This window comes from Drosophila albomicans, chromosome X, assembly GCF_009650485.2.
Source record: "Drosophila albomicans strain 15112-1751.03 chromosome X, ASM965048v2, whole genome shotgun sequence".
Classification (NCBI taxonomy): Eukaryota; Metazoa; Arthropoda; class Insecta; order Diptera; family Drosophilidae; genus Drosophila; species Drosophila albomicans.
In genome coordinates, this window is record NC_047627.2 from 18,947,401 (window position 1) to 18,964,469 (window position 17,069).

General features: G+C 37.9%; 2 protein-coding genes and 1 long non-coding RNA gene across 3 annotated transcripts; 1 reads left to right on the forward strand and 2 right to left on the reverse strand.

The window, feature by feature from the left end:
- Window positions 1-2,524: 2,524 nt before the first annotated feature.
- LOC117576484 (uncharacterized) lies at window positions 2,525-13,090 on the forward strand. The gene is made up of 4 exons (XM_034261304.2): window positions 2,525-2,633; window positions 4,966-5,242; window positions 10,125-10,434; window positions 10,507-13,090. Exons 2-4 carry the CDS (start codon window positions 5,075-5,077, stop codon window positions 12,126-12,128), a joined length of 2,100 nt encoding a protein of 699 aa, XP_034117195.2. The 5' UTR covers window positions 2,525-2,633; window positions 4,966-5,074; the 3' UTR covers window positions 12,129-13,090.
- Window positions 13,091-14,694: 1,604 nt separating this feature from the next.
- On the reverse strand, window positions 14,695-15,250 carry LOC117566969 (microtubule-associated protein RP/EB family member 2-like). Its single transcript, XM_034246629.2, has 2 exons — window positions 15,245-15,250; window positions 14,695-15,030 (listed from the first exon to the last, which is right to left on the reverse strand). The coding sequence occupies exons 1-2, from the start codon at window positions 15,248-15,250 to the stop codon at window positions 14,695-14,697; spliced, it is 342 nt and encodes a 113-aa protein (XP_034102520.2).
- Window position 15,251: 1 nt separating this feature from the next.
- On the reverse strand, window positions 15,252-16,209 carry LOC127566053 (uncharacterized). The gene is made up of 3 exons (XR_007955379.1): window positions 16,077-16,209; window positions 15,347-15,500; window positions 15,252-15,290 (listed from the first exon to the last, which is right to left on the reverse strand). It is a non-coding gene; the product is annotated as an uncharacterized LOC127566053 (long non-coding RNA).
- Between the last annotated feature and the right edge of the window lie 860 nt (window positions 16,210-17,069).

Genomic DNA, 17,069 nt, shown 5'->3' on the forward strand with positions numbered 1-17,069 from the left:
ATGACATTTTAAATGCATTTAATAAAGAAGAATAGCAAATAATAAATTAAGTTTTACATGCATTCATTAAAGGAAAATAGCAAATAATAAATTACATTTTAAATATATTTATTAAAGAAAAAAAAATTAATTTTATAACTTAACAAAGTTAGTTAATTACAAAATGTTTGTATGAAAAAGTGAATATAAATTATAAAAAACTCAAATAATTATACATAATTAACAAAAGATGCGGATAAAACTTGAGCGGGTTAAAAATCAAATAAATTACATGTATAATAAAATAGAAAAAACAATGGTTAATTATTTTTAACAGTGTCTTTCGTAATGAGATAATAAAAATATGACAAATTACGCAAAATGACATAAAATATAAATTAATGAAATTCAAATAAAAATAATTAACATTTAGTTGAAACTCAAATTTCTTGACTTATTTGAATGAATTATAAACAAAATAAAATGGTGCCAGTTTAAATGTTTAATAAGCAATACAAAATTCAATTTAATCTAATATAGTTAAACGGCAAACTTTTTGAGAAGCTAAAAGAAATGATAAAGATCAATGAAATAAAGCAAATGTAAACAATATTCAAAGAAACATACAAATAAAATAAGTCGCATTATTAAATTAAAATGATTTTTTAATCAATATAAAACAGAATTCAATTCAATACAGTTAACTTGGAAAGAAATGATAAAGAAAAACTTAAAAAAAAGAATAAACACAATGGTCAACAATGATTAATATTAAAAATGGTTTTAGAATCAATATGATTAATTCAATTTAATACAGTTAAACGGAAAAGTCTTTCTTTCTTTATGAGAAAATAAAAGAAACGATGAAGAAAATAAAGCAAATATATAAAACGCTAAATATAAATAAAATAGATCGTATTAAATTCGAATAAAATTCTCAAAAGTTTCGGAATACTATTTTGGAAAAGAATATTGTCCGAGATGTTAGCACAGTTTGGTTTCCAGTGTGCAGTCAGCTAACGCAACCAGAGCAAGTGCAGCTCGAAGTCATCGAGGGAAATGAAGTGGCAATGGCAGTTGCATGTGGAAAGGCGAAAGGGGAGGGGCAGAGAGGAAGAGAGGGGGGCAGCAACTACAGCGTCATCGCGCCATTGTCGCTGGCTGGCCAAAGCAAAACCAAATGCGACGCGGCACTTGGCGAAAAATATTTTATGGAAAAGTGGAACAATCGATTAAGCATTACGACGATGCCGTAAAAAAAAAACAGAGCAATCGGAGCAGCAGCAGCAAAAGAAGAAGAATTGCAATTGGCATTGGAATTGTGGCGGACATTAGGGCGCTGCATGTGGCAGCAGCAGCAGCAACAACAACAAATGGAGGCGGTTGCAAGGTATCAGTGGCAAACGCCAACGCAAAGATATTAACGCGATCTGAACTTGATTGATCGCGAGTTAATAAAAAGTGTGTGCAACTGTGTGCGCTTGTGTGTGTGTGTGTGGCAAGTGGCAAGTGGCAAGAGGGTCAGTGTTGCATAGAAAGTGCAAACAGTTTGAGGACTTGTCGCGTCGTCTGCCTTGTTGACCATTGCAACTGAAAGTTTTGTGCCGTCTGTTGCCACAGTGTAAACAAACCGCTAGTCGAAGTGAAGATGGGGGCCAAACGCAGAAGAGGAAGAAGAAGAGAAGCAGAAGAAGAAGAAGCCACCGATAGCGATACCATTGCGATACCGATACCGATAGCGATAGCGATAGCCAAGTTACCGATACCCGAACTTGGCAGCTTGCCGCCGTATTTGTATTCGTGTCTCACTTTTTACTGTTGTTGTTTTCTGCTTCTGCTTCTTCTTCTTCAGCTGCTGCTGCTGTGTTTTTGCTGCCTATCAATGAAAAGAAGAAATTTCGCCGTCGACGCGGCAACATCGACTGCGACGGCGACGTCGACGTCGACTGCGCTGCGCGCCTCGTGGTTGTCGGCGCCGTTGCGCATGCGAAGTGTTTCGCTACGAGAAAGCAGGTGGATGCAGCATTCGGCGCTTACCCACGGCGCGGACCAGACGCGTTTTCAACCACTTCGCTTGCCACTTGCCAACTTCAGTTGCGCCTTCAACGTGTGCTGCAAATCGCCTTCTCGCCATAATAGAAACAGAAAAAAACAAAATACAAAAAAAACAACAAAGAATTACCAAAAATAATACAAATCACAACAACAATTGAAGCAACAAAATAAGCCACATTTTCTCTGTATTTGTGTGTGTGTGTGTGTGTGTTGGCCAAGTGCAATTTTTGTTGCATGTGCGTGTGTGCGTGAGTGCCACAAACAACAAGTGTCCTTTTTGTCGCGTCTGTGTTTTTTTTTTTTGTTTTTTGATTGTTCGACATTTGTCTCTTTTTTTTTTTTGGTAACTTTTTTTATTGTTGTGTGCCGCAAACTCGTTAATTGGCACCGCGTGTTGCATTGTCAACAAATCAACTATCAACGAACAACCAAACAACAAACGACAACAGCAACAACATCAACAACAACAACTGAAGTGAACAACTTTAACAGCAAGTGCTTTCGAAAGTCAAACACACTCACAAACACATCCTGTTTGTCAGCATTGCATCAAAATTGCGCTCGAATTGCGGAGCTTGCGGAATTGGTCCGAGGCGAAGGTAAGTGCCGCTATAAGAAAGAAGAAGCAGCAGCAGCTGAGCTAAGGCAAACAATTTTGGGCGAATGGGGATGACGAACGGACAGTCGAAAGGGAATGAAAAGCATCCTCATTGAGAGATCGAAACAGAAGGAGAGAAAGGGATGAAGAGACACTGAGAGAGAGAGAAACTATAGAATTCTTTGCAAAGGATTATTATCCTAAACAGAAATTACTTTAATTCAAGTTTTTTTTTGACCCCATCCTTTACCTTATTTCAGCATTCTAACATCAACTCCGAAAGACACCTTTTAATACAATTGTTGTTGATTTTTTTCTAAATTATTCGAAATTAACCCCCATGGATCTAAGTTATATACTATATAACATGTCTAGACTACGACTTGCATTTGAGAATTAAGATTAAAGTGATGGAAATTCAAAAAATTCTCTAAATTCTCGAGTCGCAAATATATTACTTCATAGCCTTAGACTTTTCGGCATACTTTCTATATATATATATTTTTTTTCGTTTAACCAACTGTTCTTTTGTTTTAGAAAACTTTATAAAAACTGAAGCAACAAATATTTTTATAATATATTTTGAAAATATTCAGATTTGCAATTGCATTTAAGAGTTGAGTTTAAAAAGATGAAATGGAAATTACTTTGGAAATCTTTTGGCTAGGAACCGAGAATGTTTTTTTAATCAAATAAAATTAATTTTAATACTATCCAGGCAACTAATAGCAGAAACTGTAAGATTTTCAATTAGGTTCATTGAAAGTTAATTATTTTCTTGCTTAAAATTGCAAGTAAAATTCGATATACAAAACAAAAAAAAACATTTAATTTTCTTATCAAACATTTTTCTATGATTGTCACAGATAAAACTTAACCAATTTATCGAAATAATTTAAGCTAAAGTATTCAAAAATACATTACGTAAAAGAAAAAATGTTTTCTGATTAGATTTATTATTATTTATTATCAAATTTAAGCAATTTGTCGTAATATTTTGAATAATTAAACTTGTCTTTACTTCTTTTTGTTAATACATATATTAAAAATATATAGAAAATACTCATCTTTCGAATTCCATATGAACTTAAAATTTGACAATTTTTTTAATTAAAAAAAATGTATTATTTATAATAACTGTTTTTATTTTTATTCATGAAATTATCAGTAACGAATTTTTACATTTTTTGGCACACTTAATTCGATAAACTTCAATTATTTTCTTTGAAATTTTCTTGTATATTTTATATGAAACATCAAATTAGCAGAATATTTTGCTTATTTTCTGTGGTTGCTATATTAAAAAATATTTATTTTTTTAATAGTTTTAAAAGTTTTTATTTATCAATGAATTGAAAGTTTCTTTTGCTAATCAAAATTGATTTAATCTTTTTTTCTTGTGAAGCTAATTTAAATTTTATTGCAAACTTTGTTTTATTTGGTTTCTATTAAAATGCTCTGCTTTTTATAGTTTCATTTCATTTCTTGGAGCATAATTTAAAGCACCTCTTTGACTTATCTTTTCCCTTGCTCAACAAGTGTTTTCTTCGCGCTCTCTCTATCTCTCTTTCTCTTACGGTGTCTCTTTCTTTTCTCGCTGCTCTGTGTCATTTTTCTTGTGTCACTTTTTCTTGTCCTATTGCAAGTGATCAGTGTAGAGAAGAGCTGCAGAGTGTTGTCTTCTAATTGCTCGACTCGCTATTTGTCTTGGGCATGTTGACGTTGACCCACATTTGGCTTATGGAACCTATTAACACATTTCACCTGCCGGCAAAACAGGTGAATAAGTTGTCTGCTTCTCCTTCTTCTCCTTCTTCTGCTTCTGCTTTTGCTTCATCTGCAGACATTTCTTTTGTGGCCACTGTCACTTTTTTGCTGTCGTTGTCGTTGTCGTGGGGCGTGGCTGATGCGGGTGGATTGCTTGGAATGTGTGGGTGGGCGTGGCAAATCAATCAGTTGAATGGGTCAATCAGTCCATCAGACAGTCAGGCAGTCAGTCAAGCAGCAATTTAACTGCAGAAATGAGCAATAAATTATAATTAACTGACAGATACATAGAAACCGGACACACCTGAAAGCGAAAACGACAACGACAACAATAAATAATAATGCTAACAGCAACAGCAACAACAACAACGACAACAACATTAATAATAATCACATGTTGAGTGCATGTAAAAGCCACAAAGCAAACACTTTCTAGTGTTCCAACTTCTTCTCCGAACACCATCTCCAGTTGTTGTTTGGCTGCTGCAGAGTCTAGCTTCTACTCTTGCCACATTTCATTTGCTTTTCCAATAACAATAACAACAACAACAACAATTCATTTGCAGGTTACAACAAAAGCGCGCACATGACAACAACAACAAAAGCAATAAATTAATTGCAATTTCTACATACTCGAGCAACAACAATAACAACAACAACAACAACAGCAGCAACATGCATCGGCAACAGCAACACAAACATCAACAGCCAAATATCAAAGAGCAGCAACAACAACCGTCACAACAACAACAACAACAACAACAAAGTTATCGCCATCGTCGTCATCGTCTTGGGATCAAACAGATTTGGCTGCCGCTTATCATTGCCTTCCTTTCACTGCAGGTGAGCAACAAACAACAACACAACAACACAACACAACAAGCGAAACAATCTAACAACTTAACAACTTAGCAGCTTAAAGCTTTTCATCTTCACACAATCACAATCACACTTACACACTCACACACACTCACACTCCCCATGTAATTAAAATTCATTTAAGCTTCATTTCCAACGCATCTCTTCGATAATTATCGATATCGACGGCAAGTGAAAGAGCTTTCAAGACGAATTAACACAGATTATAAGTCGATTATTTTCGTTTTCGATTATCCATTGCATTATTATTATTATTATTGTTATTGCTATTGTTATGATCATTACGATATTAGCAGCTCAATTCACAAATACCGACAATTGAGTGCTAAATATTGCAATTTGGTTGCTGAGCCAGCAACTGTTATACGAAGCTGTATAACTGCAATTTCTTTTGCTATCTTTATGTCAGTATATGTTCAGCCAAAAACTGTTATACGCAGCTGTATAACACGTATAACTGCAGTTTCTTTTACAGTCTTTATTATAGTCTTTTATATCTTGAACTTTTGCGAACTTTCAAACAAAAGCGAATAAGTTTTCTTTATAGTATTTAGACAAAGAAATTATGTTCAGAGTTGAAATAATGAAAACTTAAATAATACTGTAGGAAAATTTTGGCTAGGAAGAAAATAAACTTAAGTGCTTAACATTTTGAACTTTTGCGAACTTTGAAATCAAATAAGATTTTGTGGTATAACATATTAAGGCAAAGAATAGAGGGGAATAATGGGAATCCAAAAAAAATACTTCAAAAATGATCTTAAGTATTTATTTATATTTAATATTTCCAACTTTTTCGAATTTAGAAGTCGAGTAAGATTTTTTTAGTATAGCATTTATAGCATGAGAAAGATATTAGATTAAAAAAGGAAATTCAAAAAATTCTTAGACAGTTTGACTAGAAAAACAGAAACTTTTCAATGGAAAAAAATCTTTTTCTTTTGGGAAAGAAACTACTTTTATTAAAAAATAGTCAGCTATTCAGTAATTGTAGTATAAATTGGTGTCTATCTCTAAGAAGATTTCCAGAAATCAGAACTTTATACAAATAATTTTGAGATGAGCAAGTAAATAGTTAAATGCCTTAGACTAGGGTTTAACTCGTTCTTTAAATGTATTAAAATGATGTATATTTATTATTATTAATTACAATATTTCATTTGATCCGATTAGATAAGATTAGATATGTTAGACAATTAATGTAGTTTGGGGTTTTGAAACTTTAAATTTATTTTAAATGACAGCAACAAAATAAGAATATTTAATACTTAATAGAATATGCTATCAAGAAATCAAATAGTTTATCAAATAGTTTCTTAAAAAGAATTACTACTTTTAATTGAAAAAGTAAACTCTAAAATTGTATATTGTAAAAGAGCTACCTCAAAAGTTTTTAGATTCCTCTGCGAGCATTTAGTAAGGAATTGAATTGAATAGATAATAGATAATGGTCGCACTTCTATTACAATAGGCAACTACTATTTGAGGTCGCATCATAATTGTAATAATGATCTATGATGGATGCCACAAAAGAATGTCTTTGTCAGCGTTGTTTGTTAGAAAGTCGTCAATTAGCTGCTTGCTTTATGTTTTTCCTGCTAGCATGCTTGCTTTTTTTTCTGTATTTTAGCATGTGGGCGTCTCACGTTCCTCAGCTATGACACAATTTTCCAATGTGCTCAAAGATGATTTCCCTTTCCTTGGCTGCACGACAACAGCAGCATCAGCAACAGCAACAATAACAATGCCAGCAACAGCAACTGCTGCAAAACTCTTCCTTTTTTTCTCGCATCTTTTGGGTTCACCTTTGAACTCTCAAACAGATCTTGGCCAGCTTTTGTCTGCTTGCCAAAAAAAAAAAAAGGAAAAAATTGTTCGCATTCTCTGGTTAGAGAGAAGCTGTCGACTGTGGTTGCTGTTGTTGGTGTTGTTGTTGCCGTTGTTGTTGCTATTGTCGACTCTTTATTTCGCGTTTACTTTCTCTCGATTTGGTGCGCTGCCAGACTCAAGACTCGAGACTCGCGACTCGCGCTGCAACAGCGAGGCAGACGCAGACTGCCGAGCCAGACAGCAACTCGACATTTCAGCATTGGTCGAGGTCAAGATGAAGCAGCAACCACAACGACAACAACAACAACAGCCGGCATCAGGTTGTGAGCTGTGTAGCTTTTGGTTCCGTCTCCAGCTCCGGCTGCCGCATCATTTGTTGTTGCATTAGCAGCTGGCGCTTGCAACAACAAAAAGCAACTCACGATTTGTTGCACGTCGAGTGCGAGGCAAGGAAAAGGAAAACTTGGCACACATTTCGAGCATTTAATGCGGCACACACAGCCAGCCAGAAGGAACTGGCTAGCTGGCTGGTCCACTCTGCCACCACACCTTTGAGAGACTGTTCACCGCCCTCTCCCCCCTCCTTACCCCTCCCTCTCCCCCCTCCTTACCCCTCCCTCCCTCTCTTTAGTGCGTTCTATTCGAACATTGCGAAACCGGATCACGCGCACATCAAAAAAATCTAAAATCGAAATGAAACCAAAGTCTCGCGCGTCTCTCACTTTGCCCCATCTTTCATCTGCCTCTCTCTCTCTCCTCCGCCACCACCTTTCTTTGCAGTCTCTTCTTCTTCGTCCCCAGTCTCGTTGGTATTCATGGCCTGTGGCAAGCATCGCCCGTTGTTGGACGCTCCAAATCACGTCTCCTGTCCCCAACTATGCATGCAAATTTGTTCCTCTTTTTCTCTTCTCTTCTCTTTTATTTTTTTATAGTATTTTTAGAATTTGTTTTCGGAACTCGTTTCCCAATTTATCTTCGTATGTGTGCGTATGTGTGTGTGTGTCTCGTCTGCCGCCTGGACACATCACTTTCTATCTAAATAGGATTGGCGCAGGATGCCACACAGGCAAACGCGACGTCGCGCGCTGATTATGTGACATCCCCAGCGCCAGTCGCTTGATGCCACAGCACGATGCATGCAGCATGCAGCATGCGGCACGATGCTGCAGTTGCCTCGTTGTCTCGCTGCCTGGGAGAAAGTTGTTTTGGCTGCGGCACAGATTGGCCAAAAAATAAAATACTTTGCTTGGGATTGGGCCAGCTGGCCACTCAGTTAGCCGCTTCTTCCTCTCTTTCTCTATCTTTCTATATCTCCCTCCCTCTCTCTCTCCAAATCGACTTCCAAATGTACACTTGTCTTTCTTTCACCATAACTCCAATTTCCCAGACTTCTCAGAGTTTGGCTAATGGGAATATATTTTTCAAAATCTTTGTTGTGAAATTTTGGTGGGTGTTTTTTTAACACTAACATTTTAAATTCAAACTAAAAATTGAAATAGAAAATTGAAAATAAACTTTCTTATTAGAAGCATAATACGAGTATATTCGATTTGATACTTGATATTTTTATTGTACTCTGCGGTAAATTAAAAATTCTTTAATATATCGATATACCAAATATAGACTTTGGCATATTTTATTATATTTTGGTATATTTTTAATTTTGTACTATAACAATGTTGAAAAGCAGCTTTTTATTATTAAAATTGATAGAATATTTCTTTCTTCTTGAAAATAAAAAATGTCTGCTAATGTTCTATTAACTAAAATTTGATTATTTTTTCGATTTTTTGCTTATAGTAAATTTCAATAGAACGCGTATGCTTAAATTCTCTTTAAACGGTCTGCAATAAAACTAGAGTATGTGCTTTATTTTAAAATTTGAATTAAATTTATTGTAAATCAGAAACTCATGCTGCAATTAAATAAAAATTTGGAATATGTTCAAGACAAATTATCATACTTCTTTCGCTATTAATAAAGAATCCACAAAATATCCACATAGAACTAATTCTTCAAATAAAAAAAAAGCTTGAAGTTATTCTTCAGATAATCGACATTTAAACAATTTTCAAATTACATTGAATATCTTTTGTTATTAATTAAAAACGCTAAAAATAACCAAATTAATCTACTAACAAATATTTAAAATAATTTGGAGAAAAATTTAATATTTTTAAATAGAACATTAACAAATATTTTGAATATCTTTAAGATGAATTCTATTTTTTTTATTTCGTGTTACGCTTAAAAAACTTTCTTCAATTAACAAATATTTAGAATATGTTTTTTTATTGAAGAAAATGAACCAAAATTTTGAATGTCTAAGTTAAATTCCATTTTGAGAAAACTCAATTTGTATTTGATTAACTTTCTTCAACTAACAAAGAATAAGTTTTTTTAATTTTAATGTATTAAGTGAATATATTATTTATGTGTTTATAACAACTGTAAAAAGTTGTCGATATAGCTGAAGATCAGTGAAATGTCGTCCTCCTTATTATTGTTCGATCGCTGTTGAGTCGCAATTATCGTTTTAATTGATCGATTAAATGCGCATAATTAGACATAATTACTGGCCAAAGAGATTGTCCATCGATGGCAACGGCGCGCTTCTCCGGTTCTAGCCTTGACATCGTTGGCGCAAAAGGCGGATCTCGGATGAGGCAATTGGGTCACTCCAAACTTGGCGGCGGCCGATGGCAAAAAAAGTGAAATTGTTACACTTTGCTTAGCTGTTTTTTTCTTGCTTTTTGCTTTTTTTCTTTCGCTGTGCTTCTTGTTTTGTTTGTTGTTGCCTTATGCAATTGAATCACAAGTCGCATCCGCCATTCAATTGGCATGCGACATGCTTCTTCTGCTGTTGGCTGTTGGCTGCTGGCTGTTGGCGGCTGGCTTCTGGTTGCTCCCATTGTACTTAGTTTAGATGCTTGCCGCATGCCGCATGCCGCATGCTGTGTGCTGTGCAGCACCTTATTAATGCCACATTTTTTTCTACTTGCGACCCATTTTGCAGCTCGTTTCAATCGGGGCGGATGAGATTGAGGTGGTAAAGTCAGTCAATGGCGGCGCCTCTGGAGCTGGCAACGATGAGCTTACCTTGGTTATCTCCGACCATGACAATGAGGTGGACCAGATGGCACTTGAATCGGAGCAGGAACAGCAACAACAACAGCAGCAGCAACAGCAACAACAGCAGCAGCAACAACAACAGCAGCAACAGCAGCCACCACAATCGATTGTCACCGTGCCCAAGGTTCAGGTGCACTATCCACACAATGGACCGCCAGCTCCTCCAATGGGTCTCAATCTGGGTCCAGCACGCAGTAAGTTGGCACATCTAAATCATCAACCAGTAACTCTTTAACATTTGAAACAACTCCCCAATCTCCAATTAGGCAACAATCATCAGAACATACCCATGAGCTTTGGCCAACCCTTCGGACCACCGCCGCCACCGGGAGCACAGTTCTATAAGGGACCACCGCCGCCGGCACAGCGTTTGCCACCGCCACCACCACCCCCGCAGGTGCAGCAACAGGTGCAGGTGCAATCGCTGCCCGATCTGAGTGTGGGCGCCTCCAGCAACAATGAGATTTGGGCCTCGCCCGTTCAGGATATGCCCAAGATCGTTTCGCTCGACGTCAAGTGCGAGAAGAATGGCATGAAAGTGTTTGTGCAATTCGATAAACCCTTCAATGGCATCGTCTTCTCCAAGGGTCACTACAGCAACATGAACTGTGTGCACTTGCCCTCGGGTCTGGGTCGCAGCTCGGCCAGCTTTGACATTGGATTGCATGAATGCGGCACCGTTGGCAACACCGACAACTACAATCAGGGCTACGGACATGAGTCGGGCAACGGCGGCGCCGGTGCTGGAGCTGGCACGTACTTTGAGAACATCATTGTCATCCAGTATGATCCGCAGGTGCAGGAGGTGTGGGATCAGGCACGCAAGTTGCGTTGCACGTGGCACGATCAGTACGAGAAGAGCGTGACATTCCGTCCGTTCCCCGTTGACATGTTGGATGTGGTGCGTGCCGATTTTGCCGGAGATAATGTCGGTTGCTGGATGCAAATTCAGGTGGGCAAAGGTCCTTGGGCCTCTGAGGTCTCTGGGCTGGTGAAGATCGGCCAAACAATGACAATGGTGTTGGCCATCAAGGATGATGACTCAAAGTTCGATATGCTGGTGCGCAATTGTGTCGCTCACGATGGCAAACGTGCGCCCATTCAGCTGGTGGATCAACGCGGATGCGTCACACGGCCGAAGCTGATGTCACGCTTCACCAAGATCAAGAACTTTGGCGCATCCGCTTCGGTGCTGTCGTATGCCCATTTCCAGGCCTTCAAGTTCCCCGACTCGATGGAGGTGCATTTCCAGTGCACCATACAAATCTGTCGCTATCATTGTCCCGATCAGTGCAGTGCCGAGACGAATCTGCAGGATGTCCATCACCTTCAAGTGGGTCCCGAATCGCAATACGGTCCGCCGCCGCAGCTCCATGTGGATGCCTATCACGTGGCCAGCGCAATTGGCAAGCGACGTGACGAACGTCGGGTGCAGCGACGGGCGCGTGCTGTAACCTCGGCCCCATCCACGGAGCAGGTGGGTCTCAATCGGATCATTAAGGTTGTGTCGTCGGGTGATCTGACCTTTGCCATTGACGAGCAATCGACGGGCAATAGCAGTGGCAACAGTGGAAGTGGCGTCGCTGCCAATGGAAATTCGCAGCCACAGACGATGGTGTTTCCGTTGCGGGAGGAGGGTTTGATTTGTATGACAACGCCCGGATTTGCCATCACGTTAATTGTGCTGTTGGGCATACTGGTGACATCGTGCCTCATTTCCGCTGTGCTCTATGTGCGACTGCGGCCATTCTCGACGTTTGCGGCCAAGGAGCGTGCGGTCGCCTTTACGAATCCCCAATTGGCCGCCGGCGGTTTGCCTGTCATCCATTTGCCGGCGCCCGTTGATGCGCTGGCGGGCACGTTGTCCAAGAAGCGAGCGCTCTCATGAGCAACAGCAGCAGCCACACATCAGCAGCAGCAGCAGCAGCAGTTGGAGGAATGTGTTCCCCTCAATTAGTTTAATTTTTGACAACACACAAATTATTTATTTTAATTACATTACATTTAGTTCATATTCGCCGTTCACTGGGTTCCCTACATCTCTCTCTCTCTCTCTCTCTCTCTCTCACACTCTGTCTCTCTCTCTCTATCTTGTTCTTGCACTCGCACTCGCTGAAACTGTTACTTGAACTCTTACTTTCACTCTTTCACTTGGTGGTAGTCATAAAGAAATCATAGTTTAAGCCTAGATTCTACTTAAAATCGGTGCTCACACAATTTGTTGCACTCTTTCGCTATCTCTGTCACTCTCTATCTCTCTTTCTAGACTCTCTTTAATATATTTTTACATAGCACACACTTTAGTTGTTGTGTGTATTTCAATTAGTCACTAAATATTTTAAGTGCTTTAAAAACTTAGTCTAAGCTCCGCTTTGTTTTTATGTTTTTTGTGTATTCTTTGAAACAAAACGAATTCCCCCATGGAGCGTATCTAATTTAAACTTATTTATTTATTTATTTTTACCAACTAGTATCTGCCCTGAATTCCTTCTAATATTTATTACGAGTATTTATTGACTTCCAATTATTTTTTTTTGTTTTTTTTTTGTGTAATAATTTACTGTAACTCCTGCAAATAGAGGAACAAATATTAAGGCAATCAAAACGGACGTGTTCAATAAAACATTAAAGCGTATAATTATCATTATATTGGAAATTGAAAATCAAACAAATTTAGAGTAGTATAACAACTATTGGGTACTTTTTTGTGCTATGAGTATGTATGCCAGCTCACATATAACCTTATATTAAATTAAAATCCACACACGTAACATTAGCTTCATTGTACTTATTGTATTGAGCGAATCAATAAACGAAGATTTGAAATGACTTTATTACTCTCAAATGATTCCACAGAGTCCAATTCTCTTCCACAGCAGCAGTGTTGCCAAAGTTTGTTGAGAAAAAAAGCTGTTTTTGACGGGAAGAACGATGAAAAAAAGCTGAAAAATTAGAAAAAAAGCTATAAAAAAGCTGATTTTTCAATTCATTGGATTCTCTATATTTTTCTGATAGTCATAGGGTGAGCGCACGAAATCGGTTATATTGAAACATATGTATAGAATTTGTACAGCAGCTGCTCTAATATTCACAATATTTGAAGAATTTCATTAAAACTATCCTCATTCTCCTCATTTTTATTGTCATATGTTCATCCAGTTCCTATCATTTTAAGGAATTTATTAGGAAGGTTATAATATATCTATAGCAGCATTTGTCAAGTCAAGTCATGATTTAGAATAAAATGTATTTCCATTTAAAGTATAAAACAACGAGTAGAAAAACGAATAGCGCTGTCGTCTTTAAAGTATTTAACTTTTGCTTTTCGGTCAAAACATGGTTGCGCAAATCAGAGAGTTATGCGGTGATAGTACATTTGCAGTAACTGTCTTCCGTGTCGTCCGATATTTTTGTTTAAAGTCTTTTGACTTTTTTTAATACAATCAAAACACACTGATCTTAAGATCAATTCACTTTCGCCTTAATGTTGGCAAGCATCGACAGAACAGCTACAGCAAATATTGTCCCATAATTTTGGGCAAATAGAAAAAAAATCTAAAAAAAAGCATTTAAGTAAAAAAAAGCCAGAATTCCCGCTGCCCGCTGTTTCCAATTTTTTTCAAGTAAATGGTATTTGAAAAAGCCAGTTTTGACGGGAAAAAAGCGACTCTGGCAACACTGTCTGCGAGTATGGAGGAGTATGAGTGCAAATGCGATTGCATGTGTGTGTGTGAGTTGTGCGTGTGTGTGTGCAGTTATGTAATTATGGTAATTAAAAACACACTGTCGCCACTTTGGTCGCTTGACTTGTCTTTGCCATCTTGTATTTCAAAAAGTTTTCAGAATACAAACATTTCATCTATTCACCGTACTACAATAAACTGTTGTAATCAAGGAAACTTTCTAAACTCAATTTAGAGGAGCAGCTTTTAAAATGGAAATGATTGAAACCAATCCACAATACCACTTGTCCTTTGACAATCAAAGCATTCGCAGCGGATTCATATGCAAAGTGTACCTCATAGTGATGTCTCAGTTGTTGGTGACTTTTGGAGCTGTTGCAATCTTCACTTTCTCCCCCAAAGTGAAGTACTTTGCCCTCCGCAATATTTGACTCTACCCGCTGTCTACGATCACCAGCATGATGATAGTAGACAACGGGTAGAGCCCGCATTCTCTGGCTTCGAGAATGTGCGACGACAGACGCCAAAGAACTTCATATGCTTGGGCATCTTCACTTTTGTTCAATCCTTTATGCTGTGCCACGGTACCAGACATTATGCTGGCAAGCAGGTGCTTTTGAGAATCGGGATTACAGTTGTCATCTGCTTGTCACTCACGCTCTTTGCCATGCAAACTAAATGGGATTTCACAGTGTTGGGAAACATTGTGGCATTCCTCTTCATCTTTGGCCAGTTCTCAATCTTCTTTCGTGGCAAGTTATCATCTCTGACCTATTCATCGCTTTGAGCTTTGTATCCTTGGATTGCTTTTGCACTCGCATCGTTGTTGACTTTCTGGGCATTGTTGCCTTCTCCTGTGGCACGCTTAGAGATCGGCGCTTTGGCATCAGCGTCGGCACCGGCGGAGGCAACATTCGCGACGGTCCAATGGAAATTGGCATCGAATCGCGTATACATATTATGCGGATTATAGTCAGGCGGCAATTGCTCAAAATTGGCCTCGTAGAAGAGACGAAACCACATGGCAAACTCGTAGTTATCCTGATAGCGTCCCTTCACCAACTGCTGCACATCGACCGGACATCTCGCTTCCACTATATTCAAGCTCTGCAGCAGGATGCGAAAATTGTTGATGTACTCGAATGGTTGATTGCACGTTTAACGGGACGTGTGCGCACAGTGCCTGGGAAATGTATGTCCATCAGCTGGCAATACGCAGCGCCAGTGCACAGATCCTCAATCTTTGGGATGTTAGACTTCAGTGTGTGATTGATCCAGATAATAATGTCGAGGCGTGACAAGATCCTCGAGTAAAACTCACATTCATTCGCCTTTTGGCGACGATTTCGTTGCGACGCATCCTGATGCTAAGCGGGTTTCCATTTATAATTTCTTATACATTATTATACATTTTACTGCTTACCTCGTAAACCGATAAATTTGATAAGAATTGTCAGATAATGAAATATAGAGTGCGAGTGATCCAGTTTAAAATCTATTTGTTCGTTTCTTAAAATTATACTGCGGAAATTTGTATTGCTTAATGGATTGAGTATCCCTTATGCTTATAATATACACTGCAAAATAAAATAAATTTATTGAACAACGTATAAATTTAAATGTTTACATAAATAATAACAAAATTAATATAATAAATAAATGAAGCTTAAGATAGAGATACATACAAAATAGTAAAAATATGTAGGAAAACTACAGTCGAGTGTGCTCGAAATAAAGCAAATAAATTGCACAAAACTCGACAAATGTTTATACACAGACACAGAGACAGATGGACAGACACACAGACAGTATCTTAGATAAACATGTATTTAGACAATAATGAAAATAAACATGAAATGGATTGCATTCATGACAAAAATTCAATTTCCATTTCTACAACCCGCACTTTCAAATGGAGCAAACCTTTTGATTCGATCCTTTGTACGATTGCCTGCCTCCCCTCCCTTCTCTCTCTAAAAACTTGCATAAACTTCTAAAAGCTCCAGCAGCGAAGCTAAAACTGATTCACTCCATGCAAATGTAATACATATTTAATTGCTTGGAAAATATTAAGAAAAGTAACACAAATCTATCAATAATTTAACCTAAACTTAAGACTCCTAGACAAATGGTAATTTTTTGTTCTAACTCACCTTGAGAATGTTGCACTTGCATCGGTTTAGAATTAAAAAGAATTTTAAATTTTTATGTTTGAAAAGGTCTAAAACTTTTATAAATTTTTGTGTTGCTGTTTTGTGAGTTAAGCAATGAATGACAAAGTAAAAGTGAATTCTTGTTTGACATTAGAAACTTGTTGACAAGTAGCTGTCACTTTATATCGATATACAATAAATGTAGTATATTTATAATAAATTTTGTTCCATTTCATGTGGATACATCGATCTAATATGCCTCAGTTCGTAGGGCACAATTGGCATGTCAGTCTGCCCCTTGACCTGGAACAGGTTGTGTTCATTGTGCTGCTGTCCGTCAGGCTCATTAAATGCAATGTTTTAATCACTTCAGACGGAAAGAGAGAGAGAAAGAGTGAGAAAGAGAGATACACATAAATAGAAAGAGACGGAAAACAGTTAAAGTGTGGAGGGCCTCAATCGAGTTGAAGTGGCCGCCACATGACGTGGCAACTGAGAATTTGATGGAATTGAATTCAATCAAGCGTCGCAAGGAATATTTATCAAGTGGCACGTAGTAGTGTTGCATATTCCCATTTACAAGGGGGCCACAGCAAGGGGAAGCGATTTTTGCCATTCACTCAAAAATTCGTGTGAAATAAACCAAGCGTTGGGGCAACGCATCATGGCAAATGCGCATGGCCAGCAATGACCTAATCAATCTAAATCCAAAACCAGAGACTCTGGGAACACGGCACAGCAGCACCAATTGAATAAGCAGCCTAAAACTATGCAATGTTTTTTACATTCAGCATCCAAATCGATTGAAAGCTTAAACTTGCGACAGCCTGAAAGTATGCAATAAAATGTTTGTTAACATTACTTATAAATCAGAAAATTGATCCTAGCTCCGCCAAATCCTTACGGATTTTGACCGGCCGTGTTGCATTCGATTCGTAGCAGCGAAATCTATCGATTGGCAACAAAAAATTATGTTGTCATCTAAGAAACCAA